The sequence below is a fragment of the Panulirus ornatus genome, chromosome 44, assembly GCF_036320965.1.
Source record: "Panulirus ornatus isolate Po-2019 chromosome 44, ASM3632096v1, whole genome shotgun sequence".
Taxonomy (NCBI): domain Eukaryota; kingdom Metazoa; phylum Arthropoda; class Malacostraca; order Decapoda; family Palinuridae; genus Panulirus; species Panulirus ornatus.
The window spans coordinates 10669822-10696440 of record NC_092267.1 but is presented as its reverse complement, the minus strand read 5'-3'; the positions used below and the strand labels follow the sequence as shown (position 1 = coordinate 10696440).

General features: G+C 46.1%; 1 protein-coding gene across 1 annotated transcript in view; it reads left to right on the top strand.

Moving 5' to 3' along the window:
- The first annotated feature begins 4993 nt into the window (after nucleotides 1-4993).
- LOC139762729 (uncharacterized) overlaps nucleotides 4994-26619 on the top strand; it is a 97959-nt gene continuing 76333 nt past the window's right edge. The window contains exon 1 of the mRNA XM_071687770.1: nucleotides 4994-5995. Coding sequence (XP_071543871.1) covers nucleotides 5591-5995 — 405 coding nt within the window. The 5' untranslated portion in view covers nucleotides 4994-5590. The remainder of the gene's footprint in view (nucleotides 5996-26619) is intronic.

Below are 26619 nucleotides of genomic sequence, written 5' to 3'. Positions count from 1 at the left end.
GAGTCTAGCAGGTGTAGGTGATGCTACAGGAGGCAGGGAGCCTCATATGAAAGCCCAGGTGGCTGGGTGGATCAGAAGGCCCTCCTGGCACTGACGTTGCCCACCGCGGCTGGCCAGGTCGTCTGTGGTGTTAGGGACGTGACCTTATCACGGGTCACCGGCTGACCCACCTGGAGCAGTGGGACTGATACCTCCCTCACTACACCTCTGGGTCACTTCCACGCTGGCTATCTCTGGGTCGGGAACGGGAGCCACTCCTGGTGGGGGCTGGGGTGATAAGGAGGATAAGCCAACAATGGATCCACTTACTGCCGACCCGACAGACTGTGTAGCTATGTCACACATCCAGCCGCGGTCCAGGCAGGCTCATAGACGTGCAGCGGGAGAGGGAGGGAGAGGGAGGAGTATAGAGAGAGAGAGAGAGAGAGGGGGGGGGGAGCGAAAGCTGAGTGGAGAGAGAGATGAAGAAGGAAAGAAACGAGAGAAAGACGCTGGAGGAAAAACGAAAAAAAGGAAATAGAGTGAGAGAAATGACTTTGATTCTTGCCACAAGAGCAGCTGTGTTCTGCTCGCGTGCACGGTGGCGCACAAGAGGGCACAGACGGTTTGGGCCTCAGTGATCAACATACATTACAGGTTACATAGCAAGAGAAATGTTGACACGGTTGGGGCAACACAATGTATTGTAAGAATCTTCTCTGAACTCACTGATTTCACAAGAGTCACGCACGTAATGATCCTTGTGTGGGATTTACTTTGTTGTCAAAGTTTACTTTTGGTCTGTTCGTCATCGACAGGAAGAGTAAATCTATAACACAGCCTAAGTCGGGTGTGGATTGAGAGAGAGAGAGAGAGAGAGAGAGAGAGAGAGAGAGAGAGAGAGAGAGAGAGAGAGAGAGAGAGAGAGAGAGAGGACCTCTCCCATTACTTGCGCAGCCTTAGGACTCAGTATGTTGGGGGGGGGGGGGGGGGTTGCTGGACATCTTCTGTAATGTTTATTAAATAAAGGAATGCAAGACGAGGCATCCTCAATCCTGTTTGTGGTATCAGAAGTCATGAAGACTTTTCAGTGAGTCATGCAATGATTCCTAGTGTCCATTGTGCATGACTTTTGAGAGTCATCTGAAGTGGCAAAGGGCTCGAAGCCAATCCTTTCTCCTGACTCTCTCACGGGCTGAGGTCGCTCGCCGTCAGGCACTACTGAGCAGAATTTCGGGTACGCGTTCGGGTGTGATGATCGACCTCGTAAAACCGCCATAAGTCTTCACTGTTTTATTTACTTTCCTTTCACAACCTGGTGGGCAGGAGATCGTCACGTCTCTCACAACCTGGTGTGCAGGAGACCGTCACACTTCTCACAACCTGGTGGGCAGGAGACCGTCACACTTCTCACTACCTGGTGGGCAGGAGACCGTCACACTTCTCACAACCTCACTTCTCACAACCTGGTGGGCAGGAGACCGTCACACTTCTCACAACCTGGTGGGCAGGAGACCTTACACCTCTCACAACCTGGTGGGCAGGAGACCGTCACACCTCTCACTACCTGGTGGGTAGGAGACCGCCACACCTCTCACTACCTGGTGGGCAGGAGACCGTCACACCTCTCACTACCTGATGGGTAGGAGACCGTCACACCTCTCACTACCTGGTGGGCAGGAGACCGTCATGCCTCACTACCTGGTGGGCAGGAGACTCCGCCACCAACCATTTATGTAGACTTTCTCTCTAGGTTTACATTGAACTGGTTTTACATTGTGTATTTTTTAAGTGATGTTTAAGACTGTAGGACAGTTAGTGGACGCATTTCTTGCTGAGTTCGTTGGTAATAGGGTATTTGGTGACTGCTACAATCTGTTGCCTATTTAGTGTTGTTTACGTTTCCACACTCAGTGAGGCTCTGTCTCTTATCCTTCTAGTCCACATCTTTTTCTTTAATTTTCCAATGGTAGTTGCTTGTACATACTCTTTGTTTACCTTGTTCCACGCCTACCCGTACACTTCCATAAACTTTTCTTGCCAGTTTTCCAACTATAACCTCATGTTCTGGATTCTCTTCCAACTTTAAAGAACTCTTGTATGTTGACGTCGTAATGACCTTACAGAAATGTGTCTGTATGTATCATGTCTTCCTCTGTTTTCCGTTTTCCAGCGTGGACAACTCCAGGACTTCCCTCTCCTCGTAGCTGAGGTCTGGCAGGAAGTCATCCATTTGCTTTCTGATGATCTCTTCCAGCGCTTTACTGGCCATCCTCGCCACGGAGACCAGTCAGTAGTGCGACACCTCCTCCCAGTCTCCCTTTCAAAGACAGGTACAACGTCTGCTCTCGTCCTCTTCCCTTGGCCCTTTATCTTTTTCTATCAACAACTTCAGCTATATTTCAGATGGTGTGTCAGGTGTGTGTGTGTGTGTGTGTGTGTGTGTGTGTGTGTGTGTGTGTGTGTGTGTGCACGTATCCTCAACACATATGGAGGTATCTCATCAGGATCGTAAACATTATATGGTCAAGACCCTTCAGTATTTTGTTATATCATCTCTCGATATTTCAGTGTTTTCCGAAACTTTCTTTCCATCGTATCTCACTGATCTTGCGACTATAGCGTCCTCCACTTGCGGCTATAGCGTCCTCCACTTGAGGCTATAGCGTCCTCCACTTGAAGCTATAGCGTCCTCCACTTGAGGCTATCGTGTCCACCACTTGAGGCTATCGTATCCTCCACATGCGGCTATAGCGTTCTCCACTTGCGACTATATCGTCCTCTACTTGCGGCTATAGTGTCCTCCACATGAGGCTATCGTGTTCTCCACTTGAGCTATCGTGTCGTCCACTGTGAAAACACTGACGAACAGTATCATTACATCTTCCTCTAAAACTCTCGCTTATGAATGCCTCAACCTTATCAGTTGCTCTCAACAACTTATTCCTGATGAACTTGTAAAGTTTTGGATGGTCTGCTTGAGGCTTCATCCCTAATAATCTATTCAAAGATTCTTTCTTCCTCCATCTTGATCCTGCAATAATCTATTCAAAGATTCTTTCTTCCTCCATCTTGATCCTGCAATAATCTATTCAAAGATTCTTTCTTCCTCCATCTTGATCCTGCAATAATCTATTCAAAGATTCTTTCTTCCTCCATCTTGATCCTGCAATAGTCGTTCTTGACTTGTACCTTTCCAATGCTGGTTGTCTGAGGTGTCGCCAGCAGCACATCGCTGCGCTCCCTGGCATCTTGACATCATTTATTGAACCACACCTTCTGTCTAGCCCGTAGCTTTGGAACAGAAGTAGAGGTGTCCGTGTCGCTACTCTGTCTTTACTCTTTCTATGTAAATTTTACAGAACCCTCCACCATAATGCCCTGTGTGTGTGTGTGTGTGTGTGTGTGTGTGTGTGTGTGTGTGTGTGTCGATGGGGTTGACTCTTTAGTCTACCATTCCACCTCATAGATCGATGCTGGCGGGTGACCATAATGTCAGCTGGTTCCTTGACGATATGTCGAGGAACAAAAGACACTAGCAAACGCAGAATGAATGTACGTATGGTGGAACAAAGTAACATTTCTGGCAGTTCCTGGAGGAAGGAACAGAACACCTGTCACGAACCATATTATGGAACACCTGTTCACTGCGGAACATCTGTCACAGACCAAATAGGCAGAACACCTGTAGCAAACTGAATGAAAAGAAATCTACCAACAGGAAAATACGTCTTATACCAGAGAAACGGAAAGTCTGTCAACGAGAGAACGCTTATCAGTGGAAGAACACCTACCGCGAACCTATTAACTACATCATCACTGTCTAACAACAACAAGGAATTGTGATTAAGGAACTGAAGACAATGTCTGAAATTTGTGAGCGAAAAAATCTCTCAAGATGAAGAAAATTGATTTTAAGGATACGAAAGAACATTGTTATACCAATAAACATTACTAAAGTATAGCTACCAATAACAGAAGAGGTGCTGTTAGAATAACAGACTTTAACTTGAAACATGAGACTGGTCACTATAATAACTCATAACTGAAGAATCTAGATGTAGCAGATGGTAGGAACTGTTGATGATATAGACAGATGAAGTCAATGTGACTGTGAATGAAGAAACAATGATATCAGTTGAAGCGGCAGTAACTTGAGAAAAAAATTGAAACAAAAGCAAGTCAGAATTAAGAGTGACTGAAGGAATTGGAATTTCAATTGTCAGTGACTGGAGGAGATGATATAGTGACTGTACTGGAGGAGAACATCAGTAGCTGGAAAGAATGAGACCGCAGTAGGAACTGGAGATAGATATTAAAGGGAGAAAGACTTCGTGGGTGCATCAAGGAGAGGGGGAGTGGCTGTATCTTCCTCCCTCCTGGACATTTATGGGGGTGTGCTCCACCCAACCATTTACGGCAGCCTCGACTCCCCTTTGTAAACTGAAGGCGGAGTTAAAGGCACTCATCATGGTGTGTTTACACTCTCAACACCCACGCACCCCGCATGATGTCTTCTTCCCCACTTTAAACATCAAAACACTCGCTCTTTACGGCTTTCTGAGGCGATTGTACCACCAAGCTTGTTGCTGGCGAGGTAATTCTCTGGATGGCAGATTCCCTCGTCCATTTTATTCTCAGTTGTAGGATACGAATGCTACATGAAAATTTTATTTTGATCATATATCACAACTTGGAAACAACAGGAAATGCATGGCAACCTAAACGCGAGAAAATTCCTGATTGGTTGGTCGTTGTTATAGAAACCGTGGGGCATCGCCCGAGTCCAGATAGCTGAACAAAATCCCTCCTCGACCTTGTGACTCATAGTTCCATACCATTACGTCAGAGTGCTGCCCGTCATCCTGGCACAACTACCATTACTGCAAAAGCTGCGTGAGGATCAGCGGCTTCGGTTCAAATATTAGCGGTCCATTAAAGCAAAAACTAGTAACTCGACTCGCACATGGCGCCGTAGCCCCGCCCAGCGGTACGCATGCGCAGTGGCGTCTAGTGGCAGCGGAGCAGGCCGCGTGTGTCGGCCCAGCCGGTCACGGTACCGGTGTGTTCCCGCCAGACGGACCACGCCAGTCCACACGACCTCCCCACCGCTGGAGCGACCGTGTCCTCGCGCGCGGGAATCGGAGAGGAGCAAACTGGAAATTGTTTAGCGGGTGCCAACTGAAGCAGTGATTGTGGCTCAGAATTACAGTGAAAAAAAAATCATGAAATTTTGTTTACAAATAAAATTGAAAATTAGGTAAACATTAAGATCGTCAACTGTGAAAACTTATGACGTTTTTCTGTTGTTTACAAATAATTTTTGTTCGTTTTTGTTCCGAACCATCGGGTAAAATATTGTTTACAAACTACTGTTTACGGGCGGGTGAGGGAGCCAGTCGTGTTTGCCAGTGAAAGTGTCGACCAAGGTCGAGGACTGGGTCGAGTGGCGTGCGGTAGGTGGTTGTCTGGTTGAGGGAGGCGGTAAGCTGGGCGGCGTCACGTGTGATGAGCCGCCCACTGACCCCTGTGGTCCCGCCGCCCACGCCCGTGTAGCCCTGGGACACCGCTGCTGCTGCACACCCACGCCCCTCAGGTCTCACGCGGCGATATGAGTTGTGCCCAAGTTATGTACCAGCCGTACGCCCCCAGCCCCTACGTGGTGCAGACGGACGCCCCCCAGCCCGTCCCTCCTCACGCCCCTGCACCGGCCACCACCCCGGGGGGCGACTCCAGGCACAACAGTGAGGGGGTGCTCCATATGTCCCAGCCCCCGCCAGCCGCCAGCGTCACGCCCCAGACCCCGCCTCATGCTCACCACCACCACCATCATCAGCACCACCAACAGCCGCAGCCGCTGCCGCAGGGTAGCGAGGGCAGCAGCAGCCAGGTGCAGCCGCAGCCGCAGGGAGCGGGTGACCCCAGCGGGGGGCAGCGCGCCCTACCGCGGCCGCCCTACAGGGCCGCTTCGACAGGCTCGGCTGCGGCGGACGTCGACGCTCCTCCGCCAGAGAAGGTAAAAGCGTTCAGTCCTTACACACTCTACTGTCACGCACCTGACCGCCATAGCTAGTACGACTCTCACGCACTTACCTAAACACCACTAACTCAACCTTAACGAACTTACCGTAATTCTAGTTCAGCCATCACCTACTTACCTTAACTCCAGATTAACTCATTCCTGCAGTTCAATCCCAAGAATCCCAAACATGTTGTTAGCTATGCTGACGACATCATGACGAGGTAAAGGTTCACTCACTCGTGACTTACGTACCTATGAAAGGCTGAGGCTTGTCTGCTCAACGGAAAATAAAACACCTCAACAGATGCACTCTCGATGGATGTCACGAGTAACACTCGGCCGGACACACAGTGTGCAGGAAGTTGTCTGTGTCTTGACCCAGAAGTACCACAATGTGGGAGCTGCTACGTGCAGACTCAGGTTCATGTAGAAAAAGACCCACAATTGTGGATAGCTTCAGTTGACACTGTAGCTGTAACATTAGTAAGTTGATCATGTCGCAAATCTGCTTTCTCTGGTGCCTGTAAGAATGCTTGAGAGAATGGAAAATGAAGCTTAGAAAATAATTTTGGGCTGTCTCAGGATAACTAAGAATTTAAGTATAATGAAGGAACTTGTCTTCCTTGTATCAGACACAATAACTGAAGTCAGTCTTTTGCTCAGACAAAGGCATCTTATTCTAACAAAGGTCTTCCAGACACTCTGCAAATTAAGATGTTCTTATTAGAATATTATCATCACCGCTTCTGAGCTCAGAATGTAGGTATTCATAAACTTACCATGTCAGACACTACCGCGTTATCTTGCCCCATAGTAAATTGTTCCTTTTTTGTTTCCCCTTTTCCCCCAAACGTCTGCTTAGGTTACGGTCATAGGTGAGGATGAGAGTCAGACATGACTGACTCTTGGTGACAGTAACACCATTACCACAGACCACACACGGATGGGTCTTTGCAACAGACCACTGGACTGCTGATAATACCCGTCTGGAGTGGGAGTCAGGTTCAATCATTAGACTCGCTTAACACATTTGTTTGGTTTCTTCATTGACTCATGGTTTATCGATGGAAGTCGGATCGTCAGCTATTCATTCATAAAATCAAACTCCATTCAGCATGAGTGTAATATGCGTGTGTCAGAATTACTGACGATTGTCCACGGGGTTAGAGCAGCTTGTCTGTGTGATCCCTTCGTCTACTGGTCCGTAATACCATGATAGGTTTGACGGATCAACACAATTCTATATTTGTAAAGACAGGGTTGAATATAACTTTGGTTCATTTGCATATTTTGCAAAAATGATCATTCGGGAAGAACTTGACCAAAATTGTTTAGATTTAAGACGAGTGGGACGGACTTCTGATCCACTGACTACCACAATAGATTGCGAGAAAACCTCCATATGTATGGCTACGTTATGGTTACGCAGGGGAGTTTGATCCTCTTGCTGATACTAAACAGACGAGGTGTGAACCACCGCATCATCACCTTACTTACAGATGACTGTCATGGATTCACACACACACACACACATCATGACTGAGACGCCCACCATACATTACAGAGACAACTTCCGCCATACAAGATGTGTGTGATCGTGTTGTTAATGATGATGTTTTGTTCCAGATAGTTAAGGAGTATCTCAGATTTACTAGTATCATTAATCATGTAACACCTTACATAATTCACACACTGAGGCCCTGTTCTTCACGGACCTTTATTGTTCTCTATATCACCTTTTCCGTCGCTGCCCACAGCATGGGCAGAGGTACACGCTGAACTCATGCTCTTGTGACACAAATAAAAGGGGAAAAAATATTATGGACTCATCTTCATTCTAGTTCGTCCCTCACTCTCAGCTTTAGCTCGTCTCTCACTCACCTCAGCTTAGCTCGTCCCTCTCTCACTCTAGCTTTAGCTCAGCAGTAACAGTGGCCCTTCTAGCTGAGTTAACACCTCACGGTACCTGGCTGAGGACACAACGCTTGACTGGTCCACATAAAGTACGATCTCAGATAAGAATGTCTGCCAGGGAAGGTACCCACCTGGGGTCGGTTCACCAGGGGAAGGTATCCACCTGGGAGGATGCTATCCACTTTAGTGTGGATGCGTCCACTTGGGAAGTGGACGCAATCCACAATGATGATCACCTTTGCGAAGTAATAAAATCCATGTTATATAATAATAACACCCCAAAGAAAACATTATATTTTAGATAATAAGGCTGTCTAAAGTTACAATTTTTTATAATATAATGAGCAAAACGTATTTATATACTTAATTGCCTCTCCCGCCTTAGTGAGGTAGCGCCAGGAACAAACGAACAACGGCCTCATTTGCATACATCCAATCTGAAGCTGTCATCATGTATAATGTACCGACGACACCAGAGACTACCAAAACATGGGGAGGAAAAACCAGCGTTGCCCACAGGCGGGTAACAAGCCCCTCGCTCGTCAGGACTTGTACACAGTCCCGCTAGCCACCGGCGCCCACCACATTAGCCACACTAGATCTTTATAACCCAGATATTGCTTATCATCTGGTGTATCGGGCAAGTGCGATCGCCTTCCTGAGAAACCATGAGTCGTAAGAGCTGGGTGCCGGCCTAGGACGAGATGAGCAGCGATCATACACCATGAGGAGCGCTCGGGCGCCCGCTGCCCCGTACCTCACTGTTGTCATCATTACAGTGCAACATGCACAGGGTCACTGCAACACCTTCAGACACCATCATCCACTCACGATCATGTGTACTGTACCCTCACTTGCTGATTCCTTCTATTTCATGATTCCATATTTACTGTAATGATATTTCATCTCGTATGTTTCTTACGTTTCATGTTTGAAAAATGTCATGTCAGGTTATCAGCCAGTGGTCATGTCTCACTCAAACCTCATTTGGTTATACAGCCCAAGACCAGCTCTTATGGGCTACTGCAGCTGCATGGCTGCGCTGCAGTCAGGAGCAGGAAATGATGGATTTCTTGGAAATGATAAGTTCTTCTACGAAATTATACTCCTTTCCATCCACTGACGATGACCCAACCTCAGCGAAGGTGACATTTCGTAGCAGTATTTCACGTATAGGCCGAGTCTGCTAACACACACACACACACGCACACACACACACGCACACACACACACATATATATATATATATATATATATATATATATATATATATATATATATATATATATATATATATATATAAAGTCATCTGATAAACTATCGACCAATTTGCATTCCAATAATTTTATCTATAATAAAAAGATACATAATGATTCCTTAATCTCATCCCAGACCATAAGAATATATAGTGTTCTGCGACAGAGGGTGGAATACGGCAATGAAATCTTGTAATCTTATCTTCCCTTTCTTTCTCTCCTGTTGAGTTCCATGTTGCCTTACTTCAGGAACATGTACATTTTCTTCCATTCGTCCTGACGACTGTTGTTGCTGAAGGCTGGAGAAAGACGCTGTCTGTTCTATTTTTACTCGCATAGATTAAAAATACCTCAAGATAGAAGAACTTTATATAAAAAACATCAACAAACATTATGTGAAAATGATATATCTGACAACTAAAAAAATCAGTTGTAGATTTATGAGAATTTTGTTATATTAAAGAATTCCGTGATGAAGTATAAACCATTTTACAACTCGTCAGATTTCACGTTCCACAATCATAGATTGGTTATCAAATATTCCATTTATCTAAAAAGATCATTACAAATCTTTAAGATCGACCGTTGATGAACTTCGACCTTCTGTAACTCAAGACTGATGTAAAACGTGATGATATTGTCCAGTGTATGTTTGACCTGCGATGACCTGTAATGACCTGCACCAACTCATGACCATTAAACTCAGCAAATTACGTACACAACACATCACACAGGACGAACCATACAGCGTGAGGTACTGCCTCCTCCTATTGTCTTCTCCTCGTCTGTCGTCGTGCGTGACCTGAGAGGATCCCAACCTTGTACGGTTTAAGGGCCGGAAGACCAAGGGTGACCTCCACATTGTGTTGTTTATGGGCTGGGAGTCCGGTGGACGACTTCAACCTTGACCAGTTCAAGGGCTTGGAGACCCACGGTGACCCTCCCCTTGACCAGTTCAAGGATCTAGCGTCCCGGGATGACCGTCTCCAATTTTAGGGCTCCAAGACTCAGGGTGACCTTCACCTTGACCAGTTAAGGGCCTGGAGATCCAAGGTGCCACCTTGTCCAGTGTATAGGTCATCAGGAGACCTGAGATGACCTCCACCTTGTCTACTTGTAAATCGATCGTTCTTATCGAATGAAACGTAACTGTGTCCAGTGTAGCAGTACCAGTACGCTCGTCACACACCACAACAAGACGTGAAAAAGGACGAAACTTAGAAGCGCAGGGTCACGTCCAGACACACGTGCAAACTCACCCAGTATAAGCACTGTACACAGCAATACAGACCACAACAGACCACTGTGGGTCCGTTCGAGTCTGTTTGTGACGGTAGAAATAGATCAGAAACATTGAGCTTGGTGTTGAGACAAGAGAAAAGTAAATAGATAAATGAGTAGAAATGCCTACATGCATTGTCAACCAGGGAGGCGCAAATAACATCAGACGGGGACTTGAAGCGAGGAATTCGTCGAGTCTGTTTTTAAATGTATTTATGGTGTTGCTTTTAACTACTGTTGTTGGTAAGTCCAACAGTTTGGATTCGGGATTTTCCCCGTTATAAGCACGTAGTTTGATTAATGTGCACGTCTGGCTCATCCTGTGAGCGGTAACGCAGAAGGATTACTGAGGTTACAAAGTATCTTTGTCAGACTCCAGTGGGTAGATAATTATACCATGAGTTGTTACCAAGTTGGTTCATCGCATAAGATAACAGATTTTCGCTGAGTGAGTTGACCTGTTTGATGAAACAAGTGCACGTACTATAAGGAGTTCATGTATCGTGTTGCTAACAACAAGATGTACGATTTCTTGCGGAGTTTTTTTGGACCCATCCCTAAAATATTCTAATTTTCACAAAACATAGTGTCGTAGTGTGTGTCCCTACCTCTGGCCACAAACTTTACAGTTCACGTGAATAACGTCTGAGGATGCGCTAAAGCACCAAGAGTAACTCAATGTTAGCCTTAAGCTGATAGTGAGATTATCTTGTAGTTTAGTTGTCCTGTTCCTCCATATACATCCTTTACTTGACACATTTCCTGGTGGCAAAATTGGATCCACTCGTTCCTGTTTGCATTTACCTATTTACTTCAGATATGCTTATTAGATCCTTCCTATTTACAGTTTATGAATTTCTTATTGGCACATTTGGAAAGACATCAAAGAGTAGAGAGTTCCAGAGCTTCCAAGGGTTGGGAAAGAAACAGTTATCAAAACGGCCCACCCATGAGATGCCAACAGCCACACAGTAATAATGTGACACAGCAGCTTGCCACGTATTGCGTGGTCATGCTATTGTTGGGGGCACACAAGCAGCCAGCACTCGGGAGCATAACCCGTCCATATTGCCATTATTGTATATCAGAAAGAGAAATAGGCCCAAGACTGATCCCTGTGGTACTCCACTTGTTATATTTGACCATTGTGAAGTTTGGCCGTTCATGACAGTTCTGTACACTGTACCTGCTGATGATGAGTTTCTTTTATACAATGACTTGTATGATATAGTTAACTTACTGTTGTTGATGACTGACGCCCCGTCCTGTGTTAGACTTGTGACCCCATTTTAAAGTGGTGACCCTACCCATGTTAGACTGATGACCTTACCTATATCGGTAATGGTATACATATTGACTAACTGTTACCCGTGACGGGAAAGCATTGTTAAATACTTAGATTAGTTTTACTGGTCGAGTGGGAGTGAGGTAATCTTACGTTGTAGTTAACTGGTCAGCTACAGTTAAGGTGGCAGTAATCGGAAATTAGACAGTTTGTCATGAGAACTGGTCGTTAATGTCAGTCTCTCAGCATGGGAGGGGGAGGGAAGGTTAGGGGTGGGGCTAAAGGGTGATGGGTTAAAGGTGATGTATGGGAAAGGTTCATGTTGTGAGCATAGGTAAGAGGGAGGGGAGGAGGCAAGATGTGGGTAGGTAGAAGGAAAGACGGCTCAGGTGGTGGTGGGGAGTTGTCTGGCAGATGGTGGGCCAGGTGGAGATGTTGGGCGCGGGTAGTGGGTCAGGTAGGGCTGGTGGGCGCGGGTAGTGGGCCAGTTAGGGCTGGTGGTCGCGGGTAGTGGGCCATGTAGGAATATGGGCGTAGGCCATCCCTGGGGTTCATGTGAAGAACTGATTGGCACCAGTCACTCTCGTGGGTCACTAAGTGGCACAGTGCATTCACACGAACCACTGAGTGGCATCAGACCGTCGCGTGCGGCACTGAGTGGATCTCAGCGGGTATGAGGAACCCGCTTCAGCCCAGTAAGTCATCCCAACTCACTTGATCTACTCAACAAATTAGCAACATCTGTCGTCCGCACCTAGCAGTACACACCCCTCCTGTATCACACACACACACACACACACACACACACACACACACACACACTCAAAAAGATGGCGATAAAAGCATTAATTGGATGATACATCTTCCTCATAAGCTTTTTCCCCCGTCATGTGTAACTCACAGGTGTGAACGTGTGAGTCGCCAGCGACCAACCCACCTCACTACGTACCTCACTCCACAAGAAACGCCATTTGCTTCCCTCGCGCCTCAACGCCGACGCGTAAGTGGCGTTAAAACCTTAACACGCAAGCGAGTCTCTTACGCCTTTCAAAGGAAGTTCCGCGTGGAAACCAGACATAAAAAACGCAACTACGGCGTCGGGCGCCTCTTACCATGTGTGTGTGTGTTGATCATAATGTGTGTTGCACCACCACCTCACACCACCACCTCACACCACCACCTCACACCACCACCTCACACCACCACCTCACACCACCACCTCACACCACCACCTCACAACAACACCTCACAACACCACCTCACAACAACACCTCACACCACCTCACACCATCACCTCACACCACCACCTCACACCACCACCTCACAACACCATCTCACAACATCACCTCACAACATCACCTCACTCAACAAAATCTTAATATCATCTGTCCAGTTGTTCAGACATCAATGAGTGTGTGTGTGTGTGTGTGTGTGTGTGTGTGTGTGTATGTGTGTGTGTGTTTGTATGTGTATGTCTGTGTGGGTCAGCTGACGTGTCATCGCGAACACTGTCAAGTCGTTTCGATAATTGTCTTACCTTCGTAATTCGTGTTGTGGTTCCAGAGGGAGGTGGAAGGTGGTTCAGGAGAATATACTCGAGCACAGGTCATGCCGTCTGACCTCACTTGACCCCAGAAGGTTCGTTAGTGTCTGCTGGCTGGCTGAGGCATGTGTCCACTTACCACACTTCCTTTACACAACTTGCTCAACTTAAGCCAGTTTTTTCACCTGAACTTTTTACACTTTAACGACTCGTTCAATGAACTGTTTTACACATTATCTATTCGTTAATTGAACTGTTTTACACTTGACCCATTCGTTTATCAACCTGTTTCATATTTCAGCCACTCGTCAGCTGACCTTTGATGCACTTCATCTACTCATTAATTGAATTGTTTTACATTTATCGGCTCGTTTATTGAACTATTTCAATCCTATTAGAATGAAAGTTTACCCATACACTGTTCAACAGTAGATAGTTGAATCATACACTGTTCAACAGTAGATAGTTGAACCATACACTGTTCAACAATACTGAGTTCATGAAATTTTCTGGACTAAATTAACAAGTGTTCTCAGGAGACCTGCTTACGCGATACGAGAACTTCTACTGAATGATCCAGCAAACTGTTAGACTACTCTGGAAGTTTTTGTTCATTACTGACTGGGCGTTGAACATGGGGGAGGATGACTCTTTTATGTGAGGAATGTGAGGGAATGTGGCTGGAACTCTGGTGGGAGAGTACTGGATGTGGCTGGAACCCTGGTGGGTGAGTACTGGATGTGGCTGGAACCCCTGGTGGGAGAGTACTGGATGTGGCTGGAACCCCTGGTGGGAGAGTACTGGATGTGGCTGGAACCCCTGGTGGGAGAGTACTGGATGTGGCTGGAACCCCTGGTGGGAGAGTACTGGATGTGGCTGGAACCCCTGGTGGGAGAGTACTGGATGTGGCTGGAACCCCTGGTGGGAGAGTACTGGATGTGGCTGGAACCCCTGGTGGGAGAGTACTGGATGTGGCTGGAACCCCTGGTGGGAGAGTACTGGATGTGGCTGGAACCCCTGGTGGGAGAGTACTGGATGTGGCTGGAACCCCTGGTGGGAGAGTACTGGATGTGGCTGGAACCCCTGGTGGGAGAGTACTGGATGTGGCTGGTGTGTTTCTCAAGTGGAACACTGTTGTGATGACGGGGAAACCTTGGACGGTAGCCTGTGGGGTCACACCAGACACGGACACACTCACCACATACGTACACCACACCACAGACCGACACACTCACCACACACTCACCACACCACAGACCGACACACTCACCACACCACAGACCGACACACTCACCACACACTCACCACACTACTGACCGACACACTCACCACACCACAGACCGACACACTCACCACACACTCAACACACCACAGACCGACACACTCACCACACACTCACCACACCACAGACCGACACACTCACCACACACTCACCACACTACTGACCGACACACTCACCACACTACGATTCTGTTGCCTAATCGTATGATAATGAGTGTGAGACAATGTCAACAATGCACCCTGGCGTCACATCGGAAAACACGATTTACAAACCTAATGAATATGTGTGTGTGTGTGTGTGTGTGTGTGTGTGTGTGTGTGTGTGTGTGTGTGTGTAGGAAAGAGCTTTCTTACTATGTAAGGATAATGGTATATGATAATGAGTGGCAACTGGATAAGGTAAATAAGAGTGTGTGTGTGTCTGTGTGTGTGCGAGAGAGAGAGAGAGAGAGAGATACAGACAGACAGACAGACAGACAGAGAGTTCTTGCTTTGTGAGGAAACTGGTATATGCAAATGAGTGACATGTGTTGAGATTAATAAGGTCGACCACGCTCGTTGGTCGCTGGTCTGTATACATGCCGGGATCAGACACCCATTCACCACAGCCCTCACGTTCACTGCAGGGACATAGCCCCAGAGCAGGAGGGTGTGACCTCTGCCCTTGGGTTCAGGTCAAAAGCAAGCCATCATACCCACAGGTCGTTCCGTCATGACCAAGGGTCGTATCGTCGTGTTCAAAGGTCGTCCTGTCGTGATGGAGATTAATCACATTGTTCAGTAATTAGAACTACTGTGTCTAGTTCCATCATAAATTCTGATAATTCGTCATTAATTAGTCACCCAAATTATGACAATATCTCCGCCATTCATCATAATGATAATACAGGAGGTGTATTATTTTTTCTTGATATATGGTAATCTGAGAACATACGTTATTATCATTATTTTCATCATTATCATCATTATCATTATCATTACTATCATTATTATTATTATTATCATCATTATTATTGTTAGTATTACATGATTAAGACAACCTGTATTCATGGACGAACGTACAACAAGAACAACCGACAGGTACCTAAAAATTATTTGCACCCTACCTTAAATAAGGTAAGGTAATCCTTCCCTTACCTTATATAAGGTAAGGTAATCCTTCCTTCACCTTAAAAAATGTAAGGTAATCCTTCCCTCACCTTAAAAAAGGTAAGGTAATCCTTCCCTCACCTTAAGTAAGGTAAGGTAATCCTTCCCTCACCTTAAGTAAGGTAAGGTAATCCTTCCCTCATCTTAAATAAGGTAATCCTTCCCTCACCTTAGGTAAGGTAAGGTAATCCTTCCCTCACCTTAAATAAGGCAAGGTAATCCTTCCCTCATCTTAAATAAGGTAATCCTTCCCTCACCTTAGGTAAGGTAAGGTAATCGACTATTTCAAAGGTTTTCTTGTATTTTGTGGGTTGTCTCCAAAAGTGTAGTGGTGGTGATGAGGTGCCACACACAACCATATCACATCAGGACAGAGGAGCTCTGATCACTCAGGTGGTCAGAAGGAACAGCTCCACATGATCAGGGGGAACAGCTCCACATGATCAGGAGGAACAGCTCCACATGATCAGGAGGAACAGCTCCACATGATCAAGATGGTCAGCAGCTCAGGATTATTGTTGTCACTACTTGGACAGAAGTTTATATTTATCGTTATGGTCGTCAGCTTAGAATCATCACTATGAGTAAGTTAGGATCATTATAATCGTCAGGTTAGAATCATCACTATGAGTAAGTTAGGATCATTATAATCGTCAGCTTAGAATCATCGTTATGGTCACCATCTGCAGGTGTCAACATGTCATAATCTTTGCTGTATATAAACACCGCATCACCAGACCACAACCACAACATTACCTCGGTGGATAAAGCTTGTTCTTGGATCCTACATAGAGTGACGACGTCCGTGTCGTCTTAGAATTATCTTGCCCCCTGCAGAAGACGGTCACAATTAATCGCATGTTGATTATATGGTGACGACCTTCATGATCCAGGCAGAGGATTGGCTATAGATCCAGATGACCGACCAAACTTATCATAGCGCCTTCATTGTATATGTTCGAGTGTTAAAATGAAGAATCTCATTCATGATACATTATGTAATGACGAGTATGTAGGAGACGGTTGTGTGAAGAACCGGCTGTACATCCGTACTTTGCTGTAGATTAGAACTCGCTCACCGTATATTAGAACTCTCTCACTCTCCTGCTGAACTCGTCCACTTTGCTTCACAAATGACCTACTGTACAGTAAAACTTCCTCGCTGGCTCCATGACGTACACTACACGTCTTCAAAGCCAAAAACAAATTTTTGGAATGTACTGCCTGGCGAGCGTGGCCCTCCCCCGCCTGATGCGAGGTTGGGTGCCCAGGAAGGATGGTTTACACAGGGAACGGAAGAGGGAGGCGATAGGACAACACCCTGAGGGAAGCCACTGTTGACGAGAGAGAGAGAGAGAGAGAGAGAGAGAGAGAGAGAGAGAGAGAGAGAGAGAGAGAGAGAGAGAATTCCCTCCCCGACGCCCACAGTGAGGGAGGAACTGGCGAGGAACCTCGGAGTCAGACACCAGGGAGAAGCGAGTAAGAAGTCACCTTCGGCAAGGCTGTGTCGTCCTTCGTGAACGGAAAAGAGTACAATCTAGTCGAGAACATCTCATTCCATAGAATCCATCGTTACCCTGCTTGTGTGCGGAGTGCAGCTTTGAAGGTGCAGGAGTTCTGTAAAAGGAATCCTGGGGATTCGCTGATGATACAGCGCTGGTGGCTGATTCATGTGAGAAACTGCAGAAGCTAGTGACTGAGTTTGGTAAAGTGTGCGAAAGAAGAAAGTTAAGAGTAAATGTGAATAAGAGCAAGGTTATTAGGTACAGTAGGGTTGAGGGTCAAGTCAATTGGGAGGTGAGTTTGAATGGAGAAAAACTGGAGGAAGTGAAGTGTTTTAGATATCTGGGAGTGGATCTGGCAGCGGATGGAACCATGGAAGCGGAAGTGGATCATAGGGTGGGGGAGGGGGCGAAAATTCTGGGAGCCTTGAAGAATGTGTGGAAGTCGAGAACATTATCTCGGAAAGCAAAAATGGGTATGTTTGAAGGAATAGTGGTTCCAACAATGTTGTATGGTTGCGAGGCGTGGGCTATGGATAGAGTTGTGCGCAGGAGGATAGATGTGCTGGAAATGAGATGTTTGAGGACAATGTGTGGTGTGAGGTGGTTTGATCGAGTAAGTAACGTAAGGGTAAGAGAGATGTGTGGAAATAAAAAGAGCGTGGTTGAGAGAGCAGAAGAGGGTGTTTTGAAATGGTTCGGGCACATGGAGAGAATGAGTGAGGAAAGATTGACCAAGAGAATATATGTGTCGGAGGTGGAGGGAACGAGGAGAAGAGGGAGACCAAATTGGAGGTGGAAAGATGGAGTGAAAAAGATTTTGTGTGATCGGGGCCTGAACATGCAGGAGGGTGAAAGAAGGGCAAGGAATAGAGTGAATTGGAGCGATGTGGTATACCGGGGTTGACGTGCTGTCAGTGGATTGAATCAAGGCATGTGAAGCGTCTGGGGTAAACCATGGAAAGCTGTGTAGGTATGTGTATTTGCGTGTGTGGACGTATGTATATACATGTGTATGGGGGTGGGTTGGGCCATTTCTTTCGTCTGTTTCCTTGCGCTACCTCGCAAACGCGGGAGACAGCGACAAAGCAAAAAAAAAAAAATATATATATATATATATATATATATATATATATATATATATATATATATATATATATATATATATATATATATATATTCCTATGAGTCCACCGGGAAAATGAAACTGATAAGTTCCCAAATGCACTTTCGTGTAATAATCTCATCATCAGAGGAAACACTAGAGAGAAATATAGCATTCAGTTGATATAAAACGAAGAGACGTAGCTAGGACGCCATTTGGTAAACATGCGATTTGTGCATGTTTGTGTGTGTGTGTGTGTGTGTGTGTGTGTGTGTGCAATAACGTATTCATAATATGGGGGGGAGGGGGTTAGTTATCCACTCACGGGACCCCATCTGCTAAACTTTCCTTATGGTCCAACGACTTGTCCAACTTCCATACACTCTGTGTTCACAACCTCGTCTACTGAGCTTGTAACGTTCACAACACGACTGCCATGGTAATGTTCCTTCCTTCTTTTGTAACACTATTGTGCGTCAGTTTGCTGTCGTTACCCTGGTCACTGTGTGTCTGCCGCTTCCAGTGTAATGTTCACTGTCCACAACGTCACTGTAGTTTACAAACCCGAGGTGTGTGATCAAGCTTCCCCTTACCCTTCTGTCTTCCAGGATGGGTTGTATTTATATCCTTTAACTTCTCCCTGTGCCCCAGTTCATTCAATTTGCAACATAGCGACAACATAGCCCCAGCGGAGCCCCCGTCAGCAGCGCCATCACAACATAGCGCCAACACAGCACCAGAGGAGGACCCCGACAGTGGCAGCATCACAACATAGCGCAAGTCCACTCTCGCGGAAGCAATCGCATATCCCACAATTTTATTCTGAACTCGTACGGAAAAATACAATATTTTTGTTTTGCGAAATTAATTTGAAAGCTTTGATGGTGGGGCGCCGGGAGGGGGGGCGGGGGAAGGTAACCCATCTGGAAATGGCCTGGAACTGGAACCTTTATTGTTCTCCATATGTTATATTAATATTGTTCTCCATATGTTATATTAATATTGTTCTCCATATGTTATATCAATATTGTTCTCCATATGTTATATTAATATTGCTCTCCTTATGTTATATCAATATTGTTCTTATATTGATATTGTTCTCCATATCGTATATCAATATTGTTCTCCATGTTATATTAAAATTGTTCTCCATGTTATATCGATATTGTTCTCCATATGTTATATCAATATTGTTCTCTTATATTGATAAAGTTCTCCTTATATTATATTCATATTGTTCTCCATATATTATACTGATGTTGTTCTCTGAATGTTATATTGATATTGTTGCCTGTGCTTTATATTGTTATTGTCTTCTGTGCTATACCGATAGCATTCACTGTGTTATATCAGTGATGTTCTCTATGTGTTATATCAATATTGTTCTCTGCATGTTATTTTGATATTGTTCTCTGTATGTCATATCAATATTGTTCTCTGTATATCTAATTAATATTGTTCTCTCTGTTATATTGATACAACTTGATGTTTCTGCGATCTGATCCGGTGACTACACATAGTGATCATATGTAGATGAACACACACACACACACACCGATATAGATGCATGTGTGTGTGTGTGTGTGTGTGTGTGTGTGTGTGTACTCACTACGCACCTCTTCCTCAGTCTTGCCATACGTGACCAACCTTCCTCCCACCACACACTGTCCTCAGGCGTTCCATTCTCCGCACGTCCACCTCCCGGTACTGTAGTAGCTGCTGACATTCAGCTACATGGACTGCCGACTTCCTGCATACACTCGGCCGCAGTGGCCACTGCTGATTCCCAGCTGACACTGGGCAAGTTACGGATCAGTGAGCGTCAGTAAGGAGGCCTCAGTGCTGGCCTCTGGCCCATAAGTCTTCCAGTTTTTGTGATATAAGTGATGGCGAGTGTGACACCAACGAGGGAGGCGGCCGGACGCGGGTCCACTCTGCCCAGTATTAACTGTGACGAGTTGTGGCTCTGGTCACTGCCTGAGACACCTGGCATCCACCGCTGGCGCTGGCTGCTGGTGGCTGGCTGACTGTTGGTTGGCTGTCTGTCTGGCTGGCCGCTGTTTGACTGTCTGGTTGTCTAGTGGATGGCTGACTGACTGGGTGGCTAGGTGACTTCTTGGCTGGCTGGCTGGCTGGCAAGTTGGCTAACTGGCTAGCAAGTTGGCTGACTGGCTGGCTGGGTGGCAAGTTGGCTGACTGGCTGGCTGGGTGGCAAGTTGGCTGACTGGCTGGCTGGCAAGTTGGCTGACTGACTGGCTAGCAAGTTGGCTGACTGGCTGGCTGGGTGGCAAGTTGGCTCATAGGCTGGTTGTCTAATGGCTGGCTAGCTGCCTGTTGGTTGGCTGGCTTGCTGCTTGGCTGGCTACTGTGCCGGCCCTGTTGTATATACACACACAAAAAAAGAAAAGGAAATCAATAAACATGAAATTGATGGAGTGGACAGAGAAGTAAGAAAATAACTGTTGGCTGTGGTCTCGTTTAACGGGTAACATAATGGCTATGTTCTCTCGTAAACCATGGGAGATAATCGCCTCAGCTGACGCCCAATATGTACTTATTTACATACCACATCTAGCAACCCGCGTAATTTTCCCACCGTTCCATGAAATGGTTCATGTAAGGTGTCCAACTCCCTCACCACGACAGAACGACCCTTGATCACGAAGATACTAGTATCCTTGAGCACTAATATACGACCCTTCGCTATAATGGTTTAGTGTTTGACTAGTTCTGGAAGAGTCCCTTAATGTTATGCTCAATGGTCGTACCATCCGACTCAAGGGTCGTACCATCCTACTCAAGGGTCGTACCATCCTGATTAAGGGTGGGATCATCCTGCTTAAAGGTCGTACCATCCTACTTAAGGGTCGTACCGTCTTTATTAAAGGCCATACCATCCTGGTCATGGGTTGTCCAATCCTGCCCAAGAGGTCAAGTCTTCGAACAGTTCCCTGATATAAGCGCTTACACCCCAGCGTCCCCGAAGCCCATCACAACTGTCACTTCGAGACAATGTTCACATGAGATGATGGTGAAAATCTAACGGCAACAGTTTATTTATCAACCTCTTATGAGTAAAGTGACACCAGTGAGCTTCAGTCTACACTGACTTTGCCTACCAGTAAAAAGATTATTCATAGATTCATAGTCAGCGTCTTCCTCACGTCTCATTAAGCCGACGTGGGTAAATGAGTCGCGACGTCTCGAAACTCGATTCACGATGAGTAACTCCACTGAAACGTGTGTTGGACTGCGATCAAACGCGACGAGATTACTCATGTGATCGGAGCTCGGCTCGTGTTCAGAGGTGGAGCCAAAATACCGTCTATTGTGCCACGTCTTACGTCACGAACTTAAGTTTCCTCCGGGATAAGACTGGTGACTTAAGTTGGCTGTCGATCTAGCTAGGGGAAGGATCATTAACTAGATCGACCCAAACCCAAGTTAGATGTTTATCTCACGGGAGTAGAGAGAGGTGGGGGAGAGGGGGATTCACTCGATCGACCCTCAACAGGGGGTCGAGTGTGAGGCATTCAGCAACACAGGACAAACAAGATATACATCTTGGGTCAGAGGTCAGAGACCCTGTGTACAAACTGTTATTAGAACCCGCAAATTCATGTTTTCAGGAGCCTCTAAATCAATCACCTGTACGGCCGTCCATCCATCCGTCTGTCTGTCTGCTCTTCCCCGTCCTCCTGTTTTTTCGTCTGTCCGTCCACAGTACGCAAGATAACTACAACACCCATGGTTGTATTTCATCACAGTCTTGTAGGAAGATACGTTAGAAGGAAACAGAAAGTCTTATTGACTTTGAATTCGAAAAGTCAAAGGTTAAGGTCGTAGCCATGTTTGTAGATGATAATGATACTTCAATAACTTTAGCTCTGCAGGATGGTCTCAGTGAAGATCAACATGCACTTGTCCCCTGGGACAAGGTAGGTCACTGTTGGTTGTAAGGTCAAGGGTTAAGGTCACTGTTGTATCTGGAGATGATGTGCTTACCCCACTAGAACTCACGATGGATGTCATCAACGGGCAAGATAACCAGACGTCATAGAAATCTTATATGACCGATTCTCTCATAAAGAAATTCTCAAGAATAGAATTACCAAATATCATGTTTATAGTTCAGATATTTCATGTCTCATGCAATAAATGGGACCTGTGTTACAGGCTTAGTAATGTCTAACTAGCAGTTAAGTGTCTTTTTTTTATTAGATTATGAGATGCCACCAATATTGACCCCTGGAGCACGACCCTTGTGACCCTTGGTTATGATGACTTCTGGCCTTTGACATGACCCTGAACGGTCAGGTTGAAGGTCAAACCATCACATCCTGCCATTACCCTTCATTGGCTTAGTAATAGTAGCAGTAGTATCATTACTAATGTAATTATCAATTATCGACTGATATTCACACAATTATCACCAGAAATACAATATTTCGTTCATTTTGTCAGAATTTTGTCCGCTGGAATTTCATACTGACCCCCTTATGGCGAACTCTATTTGTTGTTGTTGTTGTTTTTGTTGTTGTTGTATATCATCTGAAATGCAACGTCAATTCTTTCATCACATTGGACCTGGTACTCCTCAGTAGAGCATGTGAGTCTCCTTGCTAGTGAACGGGACACACACACACACACACACACACACACACACACATATTAAGGAATCTTAACATAGCTGACATGTTTTTATCAGAGCGCTGGGAGGCTGTGTCATTGACTGAGATTTGCTGTAGGTAGTATACACATTTATCATAGTCCAGTGTTATATAACTTGGTTGTTATCATAGCCTGTTGTTTCATACCAGGGTGTTGTCATGGCTATATTTTATACGTGGATGTTATCATATCCTGGTTATGTATTTATAGTTGTTATGATAGCACGGTGTTATATGCATGGGTGTTATCACAGCTTGGTGTTGTAGACCTGGGTGTCAACATATCCCGGTGTTGCATACATGGGTGTTATTGCTGTAGGTTTCTCATACGTGGGTTCCCAAAGTCATACACACAACTGTATTTCATCCAGAAGTGTTATAGAAAAGTTTATTTCATGTTCATGATAAAACTAGGTATATTTCATCTAACTAGTATAACTAGGTGTGTTGTATTAACAATATAACAAGGTGTATATCGTATAGGTAATATTGCTTGGTGAATTTTCTATATAAGTAATATCGCTAGGTGCGTTATAGGTAGATACTACATATGTGTACTAAAAGATGTATGAGATGCTTGGATATATCTCGAAGACATTTGATTCTGAAGCAACGGTGAGAGAGAGAGAGAGAGAGAGAGAGAGAGAGAGAGAGAGAGAGAGAGAGAGAGAGAGAGGAAGGGAGGGGTTGTTCATATATACCATACATCAGTCCTGCTTAGGAGCTTCAGACAAGTGTATATTAATAAAATAAATCGTGTTCACATCCCCCTGGTACCCACCACTCAGCCTGCCACAGGTCTAGTAATACTCACACACACACGAGCGTCATGAGAATATTACAGTCATTAATATTCATATTTTTGGTATTGTCTCATCTCACGGCTGAGTCAAGACGAAGTCGTCTGCCCTCATAATGAGGAGTGTATGTCATCTCACTAGCCAGGGTGACAGAAATGATTACACTCGTGTATGTAGCAGGGACGACGCCCCCTCTATTTATGTTAATGACACAGTTTTGTGTAGTTGATGACGAGGTTGTGTCCCTGGTGAGCTGAGCAGATTAGTCTCGCTTATATGGAGGGAGGGAGGTGTTGTGGGCAGGGAGGGAGGTGTTGTGGGCAGGTGTACACACCGGGAGAGAAGGACGCTGCCCAACCAGCGGGGAGGGGTTCTGGGCAGCACAGCCAGGATGCTGTACCTTGCGTCACACCTTGTGTTCTGGGTGTTCCCTGCGTGACGCACGTCCCCCGGGTCAACTGCGTAGATGGTTGGGACGCTGAGCGGGGTCCAGAAGACGTCAATACGCAGAAAAGTATTGATGAAAATATCATATCCCACCCCACACTCAGGGGACGGGAGGTGGAGGGACTCTGGTAGAGAAGACAATGTGAGGGGCTGATGAATGGTATCCCCCCCCACCATCCCCTCAAGGTTTTGGGGGATTTAAATCTGTCAAATGGAGAGTCAGAGACCCCGAGACTTGGACAGTGAGGGGACGGCCATCGCCCCTTCTGGGGTAACTGAAGTCCAAGGCTCAGGGAGAAAGAGCGCGGGAGAGGGTGCGGTAGTGTGTGTGCTGGCGACGCTTCGAGATAGATTTGTGTGAGGTATTATCAAGTTCTGAACAAGTCTCATTATGAGTCTGACGCAGACAATGTGCAGGAGAGTATGAGTGAGTGTGAGGACTAGTGTGTCTGCCATGGTAGTCAGTCTGAATACAGATAAGGACTAGTGTGTGTGCTGTAGATGTCTTAGTATTATCAAGTATGAGTCTAGCAGTATGCGAGTATGCGCTTCGCTAACTACCAAAAATGAAACGAAACCACAGAAATATACCTCACGTATTACCCATACGTTCCTCTGTACTTGGTACAGTCAACATGGGCCTGGTACAGCTGTCGTGGGTACAACATATTATGGGACAGTTAAGAGGGTAGTGACGTCAATCTCTCTTAAGATTGCGAAAGACTTTTTTTTGTAAAGTGAATCGCTGACAATGTAGTGGTTTACTGAGGCTAGAAGTGACTCTTTGTTATTTGCCTTGTTTATATATGTCCTGTTTGCTGAGGGTACAGCCAGGTACAACTGGGTTTAACTAGGTACACCCAGGTACACACAGGGACCCACAGGTCCACACAGGAACACACAGGTACACCCAGGAACACACAGATACACTCGTCTGTTGTTCTTGGCCACAAGAGCTGGGGGCATGACTCCACTGCCGTCCCCACTGGTCACCTCCTCAAGTGTTGCAGGAAGACAGTTTTGCTGTTGCTCGTGTGGTGTGTTTCTTCAGTGTTGCCGATGTGTTTCTCGTGTTCTAGGTCTCTCTTCGTTTTCTGTGTTGCTTCTGGTCATTTTGGCCTGTTTGGGTTTCTTTTGTGTTGTTTGTGTTTCTGTTGTGTTATTCATGCCTATATTGTGTTGCTTGAGGTTCCTTTGTGTAGTTTTTTTTTGTGTTTGAGGTTTAATTCCATTACCCAGTCAAGTCAGAGGCTACCAGGTCGTGTTGCTAAGTGTTGTAACACACACACACACACACACACACACACACACACACACACACACACACATAGGAGTAAATATACATAGGCACATGTCCCCAGGTCACATCAGATGCTGAAATATAGATATGTATCATACATCAGAAGAAGTGGTCACCATCATGATACCCACCCTGTAGCTAGAGACAGCCAGTCAACCAGCCAGCCAACCAGGCAGCCAGTCAGCCAGCCAGTCAACCAGCCAGTCAACCAGCCAGTCAACCAGGCAGTCAGTCAGCCAGTCAACCAGCCAGTCAACCAGCCAGCCAACCAGCCAGCCAACCAGGCAGTCAGCCAGACAGTCAACCAGCCGGTCAACCAGCCAGTCAGCCAGCCAGCCAGCCAGTCAACCAGCCAGTCAGCCAGCCAGTCAACCAGGCAGTCAACCAGGCAGTCAGCCAGCCAGCCAACCAGACAGTCAGCCAGCCAGACTGTGGCTCCTCCAGATCTGTCCTCTGAGCTGAGGCTCCGAGCCTTGAACATCTCTCCTTACAGCATGAGCTTCACATTGCATCATACCGGCGCCCAGGGCATACTACAGCATCCGCACTTCCTCTCTCAGCATACTACAGCATCCTCACTTCCTCTCTCAGCATACTACAACATCCTCACTTCCTCTCTCAGCATACTATAGCATCCTTACTTTACCCCTCAGCATACTGTAGCATATTTCAGTATCATGTAACAGGTATTATGAACTTTTATTTTTGCGAGGAAGAAATATGAAGTGTGTCAGTCAGCGGTATGTGCTGACTCCTGGGGAGCTGCGGTGTGATGATGGAACAGACCGCTGGCAGGTCAGGATGGTGTCAGCAAGCTGGACACTGGCAGGTCAGGATGGTGTCAGCAAGCTGGACACTGGCAGGTCAGGGTGGTGTCAGCAAGCTGGACACTGGTAGGTCAGGATGGTGTCAGCAAGCTGGACACTGGCAGGTCAGGATGGTGTCAGCAAGCTGGACACTGGCAGGCCAGGGTGGTGTCAGCAAGCTGGACACTTCAGCGTCAGCCATTACTAAGCACCTGACAACAAAAACAGGTTGGCAGAGTTCCCAGGTCACAGCCGGAGGGAAACATGGAACAAAGTTGG